Genomic DNA, 16,655 nt, shown 5'->3' on the forward strand with positions numbered 1-16,655 from the left:
TTTCCCCTCTCACAGAGCATTTCATAGCGATTTATGCTGCCACCGGTCCATACCAGACCTTTGCTTTCTCCTTGAGATTGAGTATCCAGCCCCACTCACATTTATCTGGGATACTGGCTATGCAAGCTGGCTTGACACGTTAATTTAATTTGTGCTCCTCAATTCATACTCTTTCATTTACGATCAAATATCGGGAAAGGTTACAATTAATCAGAGTGCAGGAACAGAAGCCAGTGAAGCTAATGATGTATTACAGCAGTTTGTTTGCTCGGGAGGGGAATAATTGAGGTCCTTGTGCTACAGAAAACTATTATTAGTAAGTAAAAATTCTCAAAGGAAAGCGACCCGTGCCCATCTCCCATTTTGCAATCTGTGTTTATATTAGTTTTCTTAAAAGTTCTTGAAAATCAAGTGGTTTTAATGAGGTTTTTTTAGCTGTATGCCTGTGTTTAGTGGGGGAGTGTGGCTTTTCATCACGGCGTTTCATTGGGGGCTTTGAGTTGGCACTGCTGTCCTCCGCTCTGAGCCTGCAGATGATGCTTGGGGTGCACAGAGGCAATTTCCAGATGCTGATAGCGTGCCTGTCCCAGAGGGGAAAGGGCTCTGTGCTACTGCTTGCTCAGCAAAGCAGCCACAGGGAATCCCTGCAGGAATGGGGGTTGGATCTGATGATCTCTTGAGGTCCCTTCCAACTCCTGTTATTCTGCAAAAAACACCGACTCTGTGTGGTTCACACATCCTAATTGAAAAGGGACTGGTTGCTAGTTGCTTAAAAAGCAGAGGCATTGCTGGGATGAGGTGGGTGATGGACACTGATCCTGTCCTGAGGGAATGTTTACAGCCCTGCAGAAGGTGTGTGTAGGAAATGCCTGTGGGCTTCACAGGGTGGCTCAGACTTCCTTGGGTTAGTGGAGGGGACAAATCTGGCTGACCAAATACTGCAGCAAAACACACATGCGGCTACATAGTTGTGGTACGCCATCATTACAAGCTCTCTTGTTAACTAAAAATACCCATCTCTCTTTGCTGTTCCAGTGACTAGCTTAAGGTTTTCATGTGTTTTGATGTTTGGCAGAATTTCACAGAGTCACAGAGCATTAGGAGTCAGAAGGGACTTCAAAAGCTCATCTAGTCCAACCCCCCTGCCAGAGCAGGGTCACCCAGACTAAATCACACTGGAACGTGTCCAGGCAGGTTTGAATGTCTCCAGAGAAGGAGACTCCACAACCTCTCTGGGCAGACTGTCCCAGGGCTCCGTCACCCTCACAGTGAAAAAGTTCCTCCTTAAATTCATGTGGAACTTCCTCTGCTCCAGTTTGCACCCACTGCCCCTTGTCCCGCTGCCCCTTGTCCTGTCACTGGCCATCGCTGAGACGAACCTGGCTTTGGCCTCCTGACTCACAGCCCTTTGCTTGGCATCAGGCTGTGGGTTATCTAGGGTGGCAAGCGCAGGCACGCTTGGGACACCGTGGTAGGTTTCAAAATTACCTGACCAAATAAAGCCTCTCCATCTTCTCTGGTTTTAACCTCAAGGAATAGCTGCTGGGAAGGGAGATAAAAACTGGCCCTGCCTTTTTCACTGGGAAGAGGGACTGACACTCCGGAGATCAGGCAGAGTGGAGCAAGCTCCTCTTGCTTGGTGGATTGACTGGATCACTTTTATTTAAGGTATGCTAAAAGATATGGAATATGGTTAACTTCAGGGATTGCAGGCATCTTTTCTTCTTTTATTCCAACCTCCTCAAGTTTTACATGCCCTGAGTGCAAAACTTTGAGGCTATTTGTGTAAATCTGGACTTTGCAGTTCATCAGTCTCACTGAGTGTCCCCTAATTTCATGTACAGGGGAGGGAGAGCCCCCAAGACCCCAGGATGGGGCCAATTGGATGAGACTGAACAGAGCAACCAGTCACCTCTGGATGTGAGCTCAGGGGTAGGAGTTGTTGCTGGAAATCCTGCCCTGAGTGCAGATGCCCTCATGGGAGGGTCTGAATGGCCCCCTCCCTCCCCCTCAGTACCCAAAATAATACTGCCACCCTTTCACTCCAGGGTTGGGCTGTAGGGATACTTCTTGCTGGAAAAATACCTTCATTCATGACTGGGAGGCAGCACAGCGATGGTGTGGTAGCTGACAGAGCGGAATTGCTTTGCTGGTCTGTCTCTGACACCTTGCACGGGGAATATCTTGGACACCAGGAATTTCCTCCTCTTATGGGGACCTAATCTTTTGTTGGAGGTCATGTGTGAAACCTGGATGGGTCCAGGAGTCCGTGCCACTGTTACGCTCAGTGACTTCAGTTCTGTGCGTAGAAAGGAGCGAGGTGAAAAGGAGCTGAGCCTGGCATAGCTCTAGCAGGCAGGGTGTGCTGATTAGCATGTAATTCGATTTGTTAGGCGCTACAGTAAACAGCATTAAGTGCAAGATGCTGTAATTGGTGCTGATAGCACCCTCTCAGCGCTACATACTGGTTCCTGCGGCGGCTGGATGGAGCTCTGAGAGGTGACTGTTCAGCGGGCACTGTCAGGGCTGTGCTCCTGCCTGAGGCAGAACCTTGAATAACCATTGGAAAAGGCTTTGGGTGGCTGTATCTACAGAGCACAGGTCACACGTCTCTCCTGATGTCCCTGCTTCTTCCCAGCGGCCCCACTGGGACCAGCGCTCGGCCATCATCGGCAGGACAGGCAGTGCGATAGCCAGGTTTTCCCCACCAATACTGTGTTTTCCTCCAGTGATTGTCACATCCGTGGTTTGTCCATCATGGCCTTGGTTAAGGAAGTCCCTTGTCTTCATTCCCATGCCACAGTTGGACCATGGGATGGAGGAGCCCCTCTTTACTGCAGCCCTGAGCTTCACACACACCCCTCTCATGATGAAGAAGAGAGTAGCTTTTGGTCTTGTGCCTTCGCACTTAGTGACCACTTTGCTTCAGCATAAGGGTGAGTGAAGTCGTCCTACAGAAACACGCCCCTGAAGCCATGTAACGATGCATCCTGTTGGTTCCTTCCCCCAGAACTAGCACACCCTCACTGCTACCAGTAGTAGCTGCTATTAGAACAGGCTCCCCCACCCCCCATCATGGTGAGCATCCCTTTCCACCACGTGCATACATACGTGTGGTCGAAATTAGCCAGACCTTGCTGGCAGAAGCACATGCGAGTAGAGGACAGGCAACCTGCATGTGCTCATCCCCCCCCAAAATAGCAACAAATTAAGAGTACGACACCTCATTTCCTTTCGTTCTGTGGGGGTGAGCTCAGGAGGAGCTGGACAGAGAGGGTGGCATTTGCTGAGGGACCTGGCACAACGGGGAACGCCTCGGAGGCTGTCAGGAGGAATTAAGTTAAGCGTGAGCGCTCTGGCATGGGCAGGATGCTTCAGGCTGCCCCAGATCGCTGCCCTGTGGCCACGTACCTCCCTCTGACTCTGCTAAATGCATTTGCCCCACTGCTCACGGGATGTTTTAACTAATCCTATTAGGAAATTAGGTTTTCTTAATGAGGAACACAAGGGGCTTGGTGTTTGGTGTGACAGAGGGTGGATAGGTGCCCGGATTAACTAGTTCAATAACATGTAAAGGTCTGCCTGGGCCAGACTTCATGTCTGCTTCTAGCTGCAGCAGTGTTAAGGCTGGGCAGGGCAATGTACCAAAGGGCAGTTTCAAAGCAGAAGATGACTCGTCCTGTGGAACGGATCTGCTGTATGTTTCTAAAAAGGCAATGCTCTGTACCCCAGCTGAGGTCCTGTGACTTACCTGATGCGGTCTGGGACTCAAGAGGACTTCAGGCATCCAACAGCTGCATCACAGTAAAAGTCTGGCTGGAAACCCTGCAGATGCTGGCACGATCAGATGGAGAAGTATGGGTCTAGAGCTGATGGTTTAAAATATGACTCCAGAAGATCTCTGATTCGCATCCCAGAGGTGAATAAAACCATCCCAGTGCCATTGATCCGTGCCCGGCTGAGGTTTGTGGAGCCCTGTATAAAACTATGAACATGAGGTACTGCCTGAACTCCCTGAACTGCATCTGTTTGAGCCACAGAAATAAAGAAACACTGACCAGACACCAACCAGGACAGCTTTGGGTTAGGCTGGAAGCACCTCTGCAAGTGCCACAAGGTACCTGATGTGACACCAATGTTAAAAATAAAAAGATCACAGTGTTGGAAGTGGAAAAGGGGTTAGATAGCAAGGTGAGACCGTGAGAGGTTTCAGAATAGGGAGGTGAGGAGCATACCAAAGGTAACAGTGGTGGAGAAGGACTGTCAAAAGGGCAGGACACCTGAGGGAGTTCAGAGAAGAGGAGCGCAAAGCCTGAGGGAGATGTGGAAGATCAAACCTCTGAAGAAACGCCAGCAGGAGCAGATCTGCTCTGTCTAAAGGAGATGCACACAAGGCAGGCATCATCTCTTGCAAACACACGGGGGGACTTTCTTGCTTGGCTGCAGTTTCGGGCAGGTTCTGTGTACAGAGCCTGACTTGAAGTAGCCATGAGGTCAAGGTGGAGGAATGTTTTGAGACAGCAGAAAGCAGGCACAGGACTCTCTAGGACAGGACAGTATTTCATTGAGAAGCAGCAGCACGTCTGTCTCTGCCTGGGACCAGGAATTTCTCCTTGCCTTATGCATCAGGTTTCTGGAACCCTTCAGAGAGGCGATTCTGAATTCACCTAGATGTAACCGTTCAGCTCCGCTTTGTTGTACGGTGGGACCCACCCAGTCTCTTCAGTGATGCACAAGCTAGGAAGGTCATGTTTCCTCCAAAAGCTTCCAGTTCCTTGCTTGCACAGTACTTTCTCTTCTCCGTGCCACCTGCCCAAAGGTCCTTCCTGCTGGACCTTGAAAGGAGCAGGGCTGTTGCTGGAATGAATGCCATTTGAGTCTGGTGACCCAGAGTCAGTGACCTGTGCCCATCAGCCATGGACCCAGGTGCTTTGGGCATGTTGCTCTCACAGCAAGTTGTTTCTCTCCTGAAGGAGAAGTCATGCCACATAAATATGATGATTATAGCAGCTGATCCCTGATGCTGCTGTTAATCAGGACCCTTCCTGAATGCAGATGGTGGCCCTTACACCAGGTCAGAATTATATCTGAGCTCTCCATCCATTTACATTGCTGAAATGATAGGAATAAATCCCCTGTTGCTGTTAGACCTGGATGTGGTGAGGCCAGGCTCTCCTCTGGGGTGGACTCTCTTTTGTCCAAGATCTGGTATATAGATTTAAGATGCAGAGCCATGTGTGCATTTGCTCTCATGGAGTATCAGGCCACTTACACTGTATGCTGTCCTCCGAGCAAAGCCTCGTGCTGCTGCTGGTATTGCTCAGGGCTCTGAGCTTTCATGGGACAAGCAGATAACAGAGAGAGGAAGAGAAAGTAGGACCGGGGCTTCCTCTCCTGGGAATTAGGGATTCAATGTTCCCTCAGTAAGATCGCAGATGATGCTAAGCTGGGAGGAAGTGTCAATCTGACTGAGGGTAGGGAGGCTCTTCAGAGGGATCTGGACAGGCTGGATCCATGGGTTGAGTCCACGGGATGAAGTTTAACAGGACCAAGTGCAGAGTCCTGCACTTGGGGAGTAACATCCCTGTGCAGCGCTACAGGCCTGGGGCAGAGCAGCTGGAAAGCTGCTGGCAGAGAAGGACCTTGGGGTGTTGGGTGACTGTGAACTGAACATGAGCCAGCAGTGTGCCCAGGTGGCCAGGAAGGCTAATGGCACCCTGGCTTGTATCAGACACAGAGTGGCCAACAAGTCCAGGGAGGTGATTGTGCCCCTGTACTCGGCATTGATGAGGCCACATCTCGAGTGCTGTGTCCAGTTCTGGGCTCCTCACCAAAAGGAGGACATTGGGGTCCTCGAGCGAGACCAGAGAACAGCAACCAGGCTGGGGAAGGGGCTGGAGGGAAAATCATATGAGGAGCGGCTGAGGGAGCTGGGGGTGTTCAGCCTGGAGAAGAGGAGGCTGAGAGGAGACCTTATCACTGCTTACAATTACCTGAAAGGAGGTTGTAGAGAGGTGGGCAAAGGTCTCTTCAGACAGGTGACAGGAGACAAGGACAAGGGGAAATGGCACTAAACTGTGCCAGGGCAGGGTCAGATTGGATGTTAGGAAAAAAATTTTTACTGAAAGAGTTGTCAGGGCCTGGAACAGGCTGCCCAGGGAGGGGGGTGAGTCACCATCCCTGGGTGTGTTTAACAGATGGGTAGATGAGGTGCTCAGGGATATGGTTTAGTAGAGGACAGGTATGGCTGGACTTGATGATCTCAAATGTCTTTTCCAACCTAGTGATTCTGTGAATAGGGGCATTTCCTTGTTTCACAATGTATTATGACCATACATATACATATAAATAAATAATATATATATTATGACCATATGTAGATGAGAGACTGGCTTAATTTCTTAAAACCTCTGATCCTGTGAGAAGAGGTGACACAGGTGTGTTCCTTGTAAATGTGTGTGGAATGAAGTATGTGTGGACTAAAGTTCATACATGTATTTGGCTACTAACATCTACTCAAATGGCTGCAGGTCGTAACAAAGAATAAAGATTTTTTTTCTTTTTTTTTTTTTTTCCTTTCTTTCCCCTATTTCCCTATGACTTCTCCAGATTTTTCCACCATGTTTGGGAAGAAGAAGAAAAGACTTGAAATTTCTGGGCCCTCTAACTTTGAGCATCGGGTTCACACTGGCTTTGATCACCGGGAGCAGAAGTTCACGGGGCTACCTCAGCAGTGGCACAGCTTGCTGGCAGACACGGCAAACCGGCCGAAGCCCATGGTGGATCCCTCATGCATCACTCCCATCCAGCTCGCGCCTATGAAGGTAACATCCCAAGTCACCTCTGAATCTCCCAACCTACTTTTAACTGCTTGTTTGCTCAATGAAGTAGTAGGGATAGCGGCTGTCCCCGGAGCCAGGCATGGCTGGGGAGTATGCTGGGAGTGCTGCAAACCCAAATATTTAGTGCTAGGACTGCAAGGAGAGATGGTTGCGTGTAAAAAAGCTCCCAGAAGAGTGTGAGTCATCATGGGTCTTGCAGGGGCCGTGCCTTCACGCTCCTGGGCTGAGGAAGGAAAAGCCCCGAGTCCTGATGGAGGCCCAAAAGGATGCTCCTCTGTAGCGTAGAGCTCCTTGGTAATTAATTTGAGAGTGGTGCTGCAGGCAGAGGTGGTTTAGAACAAGGGAGAGAGGGAAAAGTACACTGAAGGAAAAACAAATTAAATGGCTTGTTCAGCCGGGCAGAGAGCTCAGGGAGGGATCTCAGTGCTGCTGCTGGGAGGGGTAAATGCAGGTGATGAAACCAAGCTCCTCACTGAGGGGGTAAAATGGGGGGAAAACAGCCCCAGGTTGTGGCTTGGGAGGTTCAGGCTGGACAACTAGAGAGGAGAAGGCTGTAGGGGGACCTCATTGCAGCCTTCCAGTCCCTGAAGGGAGCAGAGAAACAGGAAGGTAATCAGCTTTTTAAAAGGGCAGATAATGGCAGGACAAGGGGGAGTGGATTGAAGCGAAAGGAGGGAAGGTTTAGATTAGATATTAGGGGGAAGTTCTTTACAGAGAGTGGTGAGGTGCTGGAACAGGCTGCCCAGAGAGGTGGTGGATGCCCCATCCCTGGAGGTGTTCAAGGCCAGGTTGGATGGGGCCCTGGGCACCCTTGTGTAGATCCAGGCCTGGAGGTCAGTGGCCCTGCCTGTGGCAGGGGGGTTGGAACAGTATGATCCTTGGGGTCCTTTCCAACCCAGACCATTCTGATTCTGTGATTCTAACTGGGTCAAAAACGTGGACGGAGCACACCAGCACGACTCTGGGATACCCATCCTCAGTGGCTGAGGATTCTGGTAGACGAATTTACCCTGATTTAGCAGCATTTCTGGGACCGCAAATCCTAATAGCTCAGTAAATCACACCTATGTGCTGGTGGCAGCCTGTACCCCACCAGCCATGTACATCTTGCTGTCAGGCAGCTGCTATATAAAAGTAGGATTTCATTTTCACGTGGATTTTTTTTCTGCAGCAAGAGAAAATCAGATAATCCCAAGAGCACAGACCCTGTATTTATATTTGATAAGTGCTCTTCGCTAAATTTACATTTACTGCCTGCTCCTGGAGGACACTCATCGCTTGCTGATCAGGATTGCTGGGAGTTGCTATAGGATGAGGGAATAAAACCAAAGGCTTGACTCTTTTTCCTGCAATAAAATATCTTCCTGTGTAATAGAGGCTCAGAATAATAGAAGAAAAGCAGGTAAGCCTTTTCCTTCTGGGAGAGGTGAGCAGCTTTGTTTCACATTCTTCTATTACAGCCTTTGGTGGTGCTTAGTGGAGCCATGCATCCCACCCTGGGATGCACATCCTGGGGACAGGATGCCTGTGCTCTGGTCCCCATGTCAGTGGCTGTGGGGCTAAGCAGGAACAAGCCTGTCTGTAGAGGCACCTGCAGGGAGGGTTTTCCCTGTGAATTTGGAAGCAGATTACTCAAATTGCAGTTAATTGCATGCCATTGCTCTGAAGGGATAATTAGATGAGGAAATGGGGTTAAGACTGAAAGGTTCAAGAAATTGTGCGTTCATCTTCCAGCTCCTTTTCCTGAGACTCCATTGAAATGGGTGCCCCAAAACAGGGCTAGGAAAACCCAGTTTTAATCCTGAGTAAGAGGCAGTGACTGTCACCTGAGGATTTGCTTTTAACTCTATCTATGGCCAGATACTGCTCCACTGCATAGCTATTAATAACTAATGTGCCTTGTTTGGGTACAACTTGTGGAGAAAAACTGAGTTGTGGCTGCTTTAAAACTAAGAATATTTAATGTTGTTCAACTGTTTCGGCACAAACATTTAATGTAGATGAATTTTTATGTGCACTTAACACACCAGCACCTTCAGTTCTGTCAAAAGGTTGTTTAGGCACTGAGGATTTCATAACTTCAGTGGGAACTGAAGATGTACAGATTCACAGAATTGTAGGGGTTGGAAGGGACCTCCAGAGATCATCAGGTCCAACCCCCCTGTCAAAGCAGGTTCACTAGGACAGGTTGTACAGGGAGGCATCCAGATGGGTCTTGAGTATCTCCAGAGAAGGAGATTCCACCCCCCCTTGGGCAGCCTGTCCCAGGGCTCTGTCACCCTCACTGGGAAAAAGTTCTTCCCCATATTGGTGTGGAACTTCCTGTGCTCCAACTTGAGGCTGTTGCCTCTTGTCCTGTCCCCACAGACCACTGAGAAGAGGCTGGCCATTTCCCCCTGTGTCTCACACTTCAGATATTTATAAACATTGATCAGATCCCCTCTTAGGCTTCTTTTCTCAAGGCTGAACAGCCCCAGTTCTTTCAGCCTTTCCTTGTAGGGTAGATGCTCCAGGCCCTCAATCATCTTCACAGCCCTTCTCTGGCCTCTCTCCAGGAGATCCCTGTCCTTTTTATGCCAGGGAGCCCAGAACTGAACACAATACTCTAGATGGACCCTGACCAGGGCAGAGTAGAGGGGACCTACTGGCCACACTCCTCCTGATGCACCCCAGGATCCCATTGGCCTTTTCATCCCCTGGGGCACCCTGCTGGCTCCTGGCCAACCTGTTACGCACCAGCGTATGTAAAATATACCCACTGCTCATGAAGATGGGAACTGACGGTTCTCAGGTGCCAATATTGTTTACAACTTTTTTCTTTCCCACCCAGCAGTTGATAGTTTAATTAATGCACTTGCAAATGCACTGAGGTGTAGCAGAAGACTCATAATTGTGTCCTGAGTCACAGAATTAAGTCAGGCTGAGGCGTTTGGCCAGGGTTAGTCTGTGCCGTAGTTTCTAGCCATATAGCAGCTCCATAACTCCACTATTCTACACTACTAAAGTTACTCTCTCTTTGAGCCTGGATGTATTTAAAATATGGGTAGATGAGGTGCTCAGGGATATGGTTTAGCAGAGAACAGGTATGGTTAGACTTGATGATCTCAAAGGTCTTTTCAAACCTTGTGATTCTGTGATTATTTTGGTGTTGACTGCCTGTATGGCGTGAAGCAGACGTGTCCCTGCTAATAGGTGCTCCTTTGTGACTGGAGAGTAGCACAAGTCATAGAGGTAGATTTTGGGAGCATGATTTCTTTGGGTTTTTTTAGTGGTGTTCGCTGGTTTCTCAGCCTGCAAAGCAGATAGGACCTGACGGTATATAGTACATCCCTTGTGTAAACCAGTAAGTGGTAAATATTCTTGTTGCTCCATCAATATTCAAGGCAGAAACAGCGATGACTAAGAGGCAGCACCCCGGGCTCCCAGATATCCCAGGGGATATCACTGTCCTGCCTCTGTTAGCTGGGATGAAAGGCTTGTCGTGTCTCATGTGCAGGCAGCGGCAGCTTGTCACGGTAATATCAGCATTTGAATCCAAACCTGAGCTGACTGTACAAATCCATTTGAGTACGAGGAGAGACAATAATGGGATTCCCCTTCTCGGTGTGGGTGACCCAGATACCAGCAGAGCATCGTGGATTTCGGATGCTAACATGAATCAGTAAAGCACAGCAGAAAACATAATGAAAAATAGAAAGCAACAGTGATCTTGGTGGGTTTGTGGCATGGAGACACAGGGTGGGGGGTTGAAATAAGGCTGATTTTTCACTGAAAACATCTCTGCCTGAAGAGTGTGAACCGTCTGCATCTTCCTGTACTTAAAATAGCCTTCATGAAGTCTTATATCCTGATGCCAGGCCTCTCAGTCTTGCTTCAGTACTTTGTAGTTGTCCCATGTGTACCTGGAGCTCGTGGTTTGCGTGTTTGCTCTCAGCACACGGTATGCTTGGCCTGTCATCACTGTTATGCTACAAGGAGCTTCAATTCGTTGCCACCCTTTGATTGTTGGAAAGCATCAGAATCAATAACTAAGCAAATGCATTGTCCTTAGGCAGAAAAGCTTGTTTTTCATGGTTTCTTCATTCTGCTCAGAGTATTAGGAAAACAAACACCAGAATCCTTATTTTGGGGATTTTTGCCAAGAGGGCTTCATGTTAGCTTTGTAAAGATGCTCCATTAAGATGCTGGAATGTCTGCTGCTTTTGGTGGGAGCAGGATGGCTCTGAAGACTTGTTAAAATGCCTTCTCGTGTTTCCTGGTGCAGCAAACAGCTGGGCATCCTCACCTCTGTGAAGATAAAAACGCCATTTGTTTCTTAAAAACAAATATGGGGTTACCCTTCAGGTGTCTGTGCTGGTACATGCGTGAAGCTTCCATCACTTTGCTCTTTTTTTGGGGTAAGTCTCACCCACCCACACCGTCAACAAGACCAAGTACCTGACTTGAGGATGGGATGGTCATGGGCTTGTCCTTAAGTATGGCGAGAGGTGGCTGCATTTGATTGGCCAAACATACAGAGGCATCAAGAGGACTGAATTCTTCCTGCTGGGACCTCCGTGTGTCCTTCTCCCCTGAACATGTTGGAATAAATCCAGCCAAGCTTATGTGATGGAACTTCAGGTTTCTTGAATTTTCTTCCCCATTTTCTTCCCTCGAGCACACAGGTTGTAAGGACATAGGAGCTTTCGCTGCCCCGTGGTATCTGACCTGTGCTGAGCATTAGCACAGCTTGAAGGTAGAGAGTGACTGGTGGTCAGCCGGCAAAGGCAGAGCAAGGTCCTCAGCTTGACATCTGTGCTCTATTGTCAGCAATGTAGAAGGAGCATCTTATGTGCTGTGTGAGTTGAGATGCCTTAAAAGTAGAGAAAACATTGTCCTTCCCATCACTTCACCAAAACACCCCTGACCGCCCCACGGCTGCGCTGAGATACGCATTAATTGTGCCGTTAGCCTGCAGCAGCTCGTTTACCCGGGGTCCTGCTGTACCTGGGTGTTGCAGGGCAGAGAATTTTTGTAGGGGACAGACCACAGCACCGCTGGCTTTTCTCTCTTTCCTTCCTCCTGACATTTCAGTGATCTAAGATGTACATTCTGTCATATTAGTTACTAGCTTAGTAACTTCTACGGCTGTATTTCAGCCTCTCTACTACGCAGGGTACCGGTTGTGGCCCTTTCAATAGCTCTGACGTGAAAATCAAAACTCCTGTTTGCTGTGCGTGTTGACAGAAGGAAAAGCAGGTACTTCTCTTCCCCATCCTATTTCTCAAAGTATTTTCAGCTTCTCAAAGTCTTTCCAGCAGTGAAATTCAAGCCTCCTTTAAGGTGTCCTTTTTTCCCCTACGTTGACATGCTGTCTTTGCATAGATGGAGGACACCAAGTGTTTGCAGAAGGCCGTGCACAGAGGTGCTGAGTGGCCAAAGATCAGGAAGAGAGGAGGTGAGCGGGGGCCCTTGTCTGGGTTTGAGTGGTCAGGAATGCCCAGCTCTCTGTAGATAATCCCCAAACTTCCTCTCCTGCATAGAATTGCATCAGGGAGATGGGGGTTTAGAAATGAAGAGCTGGTCAAAGGCTTTGCCTGCAACTTGGGCACAACAAAGGGCTGGTTGCCCTGACCTTTCTTCACAAATGTTTGCCTCTCCTTCTAGGTAGCTCCTCCTTTTTACTCATGCCTCCCATGGGACCTCTTTAGATGGGACGGCTTGAAAGAGGTTGGCTCCCATCCTACCACGATGCTGTGGACCCAGAGCACTGCACTTGCCCAGACAGGACCTGGAAGGCTGCTGACATCTTGTGGGTCTTCCTTGTAACCACATCGTGAAAATTCATGCTTAATAACTCGCGTTTCTTAATTGCATGCTTTGCAGTCGCACGTTGGGCCTGGCGTGTGCTCAGCTGAGAGGAGAGAAGGTAGTCAGGGGGGATGTCCTCAAAAAGGGCAAGAGCCAGGACCTTGCAGGACAGGAACTTCTGTGTGGAAGGAAAATGTGGCTGAGCAGCAGGACAGCAGCCTGGAGGGGCTGTGGGACCTCAGCCTTTGTAAGGGGCAAAATCTGATGGACAGTGCCCTAAGCAGCCTTAGCAGGCTTTATGTCAGCCCTGCTCTGAGACGAGGTTAGGCTGGGTGACCTATGGAGCTCCCTCCCAGCCTTAGTTCTCCTGTGACTGCCTTCATCAATAAGTGATCTCGGTCAGATCTGCGATGGTCGTGTAAGGCAGCCCCACTTTCAGCCTGTTTCGATTGCGAAACAGGAATGCGCTTGGTGCTGCGCAGTGCTGAGGGAACCACAGCGACATGTTTGAGTAGAAGCTTTTTCTTTCCAAGGGATAACACCTCAGTTTTGGGGCTGTTTGGTTTAGCAGGCTTTTAGTGACAGCTCCAGTTAATCTCTGTCCCTCATGTACAGATATAATACAAATATGCCACCTAGTGTCCATGGATGCGTCCGACTGCGACGTTCCCTTGATGTCAGAAGAACCAAGTTGCCCATTCTGTGTAATCTTGCAGGAAATCTCTCACTGTGTGAATAAAAGTCAGCCACAGATTCAAGGAGTGTGCAGCTCAGAATCCTTTTGTAATTTGTATCATGAGGTGGATGCAGTCTCATACGTACAACGTTGCGTGTGGGGGACCTTCTGTTTTATTGTCTGATTTCAGAAAATTACAGGGTTTTACTCAAGTCACAGAATGACTAGGTCAGAAAAGGCCTTTGAGATCATTGAGTCCAACCATTCCTGTCCTCTACTAAACCATATCCCTGAGCACCTCATCTACTTGTCTTTTAAATACATTCAGGGATGATGACTCAACCCCCTCCCTGGGCAGCCTGTTCCAGGTCCTGGCAACTCTTTCAGTAAGGAACTTTTCCTAACATCTAATCTGACCCTGTCCTGGCACAGCTTGAGTCCTTCAGAAGAATTTTGCTGCTGCCTGTGAAGTTGAGTTTGCCAAGAGAGAAAATGCCTAAATAAAGGAACAGGAAGAAACATTTTGGATGAGTAAGTAATTTTATGGAAAATGCAGTTTGACTGTAAAGAGTGTCATCTGGAAGAGGATATGTTCTGAAGATCAGGAATGGTTTGTGACTGCGTTCATCAATAAGTGATTTCAGTCAGGTCTGTGATAATCATGTAAGGCAGCCCCACTTTCAGCCTATTTTGAAAGCGAAACAGGAATGTGCTTAATGCTGCACAGTGCTGAAGGAACCATGGCAACATATTTGAGTAGAAGCTTTTTCTTTCCAAGGGGGTAACACCTCAGTCTTGGGGGCAATGAAAAGATTGAAATACCTTGGTTTCAAACCCCAAGCTGCCTCTGATGTGAAGCATTGTGGGAATCAGCCCAGAGAGGTGAAAAGCTGCCCGAGGACAAAAGGTGTAGGGGGGAGGAGTGATGTTGCTCCAGCAATACTCGTTCCTCTTTCCTCGCACCCTTCTCCGCAGGTCTTCTCCGTGCCACACACATTCAGTGACACTAATACACCTTCATCTCACGTCAGAGGTACGTGAATACGTGCACACATTCCTTTCTTGGGGCATCATGCTGGCAACCTGGAGTCACCATGCAACAAAGCCAAACTTGCCCATGTTTCCAAGGCATTTGGACAATGCCCTTAAAGTGCTTTAACCTGCCCAGCCTTGAATGGGTCAGGCAGTTGGACTAAGGGGTTGTTGTAGGTCCCTTCCAACTGAAATAGTCCTGCCCTGTCCTAAGGAAGCCCCTCTTGGTGTGTTGCTTTTAACTGATGCATTATTAGTTCTTTATGGATTTGAGTTTCTGGCTTTCCGAACAGTAACATTCCAGGCTGACTTGAAACTGTTTTTCTGGAGCCTCATTTGGAGAAGAAAAAGTAGCAGCAGCATCCTTTCAGACTGACTCAAAACACAAAATGTTCCTTAGTTTTTCAGGTCAACTAATGAAACAGAAAATCAGTTCTTGATGTAACTTGTCACTCAGGTGCAGCCAGGAAGGTCTCTTTGCAGCTGAACTGTAGACACCAACATTGGGGTTTACAGGCAGGATGAGATGTAAGTATCACAGAATCACAGAACTGTAGGGGTTGGAAGGGACCTCAAGAGATCATCAGGTCCAACCCCCCTGTCAAAGCAGGTTCCCAGGGACAGGTCACACAGGGAGGCGTTCAGACAGGTCTTGAATATCTCCAGAGAAGGAGACTCCACAGCCCCCTGGGCAGCCTGTCCCAGGGCTCTGTCACCCTCACTGGGAAAAAGTTCTTCAGCATATTGGTGCGGAACTTCCTGTGCTCCAACTTGGTGCCATTGCCCCTTGTCCTGTCCCCACAGACCACTGAGAAGGGTCTGGCCATTTTCCCCCGTGTCCCACACTTCAGATATTTATAAATATTGATCAAATCCCCTCTCAGGCTTCTTTTCTCAAGGCTGAACAGCCACAGTTCACTCAGCCTTTCCTTGTAGAGGAGATGCTCCAGGCCTTTAATCATCTTCGTAGCCTCCTCTGGACTGTCTCCAGGACATCCCTGTCTTTTTCATACCAGGGAGCCCAGAACTGGACACAATACTCCAGATGAGGCCTGACCAGGGCAGAGTAGAGAGGGAGGATCCCCTCCTTTGACCTGCTAGCCACGGTCCTTTTAATGCCCCCAAGGATCCCATTGGCCCTCTTAGCCGCCAGGACTTTCCCTGTTGTTCAGGAATCCTCCCTCATCTGAATACACTTTCTTTGCACAGCAGTTCGCATTGAGGTGACTCGGACTGCTCCCGTGGGAAAGGGTTTATTTTACCTGGGCCTGCAGCAGTAGCAGACAGTAATACAGGTGGCAGATTTCTGTGGTTAACACTAGTTTTCTCAAACAGCATTAGTAAAAGAAAGGGGTCTTTTTTTGAAGCTGTTTGCATTGACATTGAGATTTTAGGCAATAATTCTACTGGAGTAGTATCAGTGTTGGAGGTGAGCCTTAGTTTTGTTAATGGAAACTCACAGGGGCAAGCAGAGCTTTGTGGATATGCCAAGCAAAGGCTGAAGGTAAATGTGGAGCTCTCAGTCTACACCTGCTGAGGAGGCCTTGCCTGCTCTCGAGCTGGGGAAACAGGGATCTGCAAGGAAGAGGGGCCAACTCTCAGTGTCACCAGTTCCGAAATTGAGCCTGGCCTCCCCTGGGAACAGCGGGCTGGGAATACTCTCCAGGTAGCATGGTTATAACCCGAAATGAGTCAGGAATTAGATCCTGAACAAGGACACTCGTAATCGGGTTCTTTTTTTAACAGGGAAGTAAGTCCCTGAAGACAAATTTATAGGAAGCTGTTCCAGTAACTCCTCTCACTTGCTTGCCCTGATAAGCGAGCCATGCTTCCAGGCTCCAGCTCCATCACACGGGTGTTCTTCCTTTCCCATTTGTTTAGCCAAGGTTTTTGCATCCCAAACTTCCCCTGCACTGACCCACAAGTTTTCTGAGGGCAACAGCAGGATTTTGGGCAGGTGGAGGTAGAATCCTTCCGGTTGCTGTACTGTGGCTGTGATCCCCCAGAGCAAAGCATGGAAAATAAATGGTACAGCGTAAGCTCTCCCCAGGAAACATCTGGAAAGGTTGGATGTGTTTCACCAAACTTCAGGCAGTCCAGGCAGTTCTCACTTGGCTCAGCTGAGAAAGCTGATGGAGTAAAACACCCCAGGAGGTTTCTTACTTCCATGGACCAGCCAAACCCCTGATAGTGCTGGCTGAAATCCTTTGGCTATAAAGTTGGCGTTGATACCAGCAAACTTCATCGGTGCCGGCAGCAGGAGACACTAGATGGCAGCAAGAAATCTCTGGAAATTCATCTTCCTGCATGTCAAA

The 16,655-nt window shown here is 48.8% G+C and overlaps 1 protein-coding gene across 1 annotated transcript in view; it reads left to right on the forward strand.

Annotated features, from left to right (window-relative positions):
* Positions 1–6,620: 6,620 nt before the first annotated feature.
* The window catches only part of PAK5 (p21 (RAC1) activated kinase 5), a gene marked incomplete at both ends in the record, with an annotated part of 40,481 nt that continues 30,446 nt past the window's right edge, over positions 6,621–16,655 (forward strand). The window contains one exon of the mRNA XM_084261914.1: positions 6,621–6,824. Coding sequence (XP_084118040.1) covers positions 6,621–6,824 — 204 coding nt within the window. The remainder of the gene's footprint in view (positions 6,825–16,655) is intronic.

Source organism: Gallinula chloropus, assembly GCF_964237585.1.
Source record: "Gallinula chloropus genome assembly, chromosome: 3".
NCBI classification, from domain to species: domain Eukaryota; kingdom Metazoa; phylum Chordata; class Aves; order Gruiformes; family Rallidae; genus Gallinula; species Gallinula chloropus.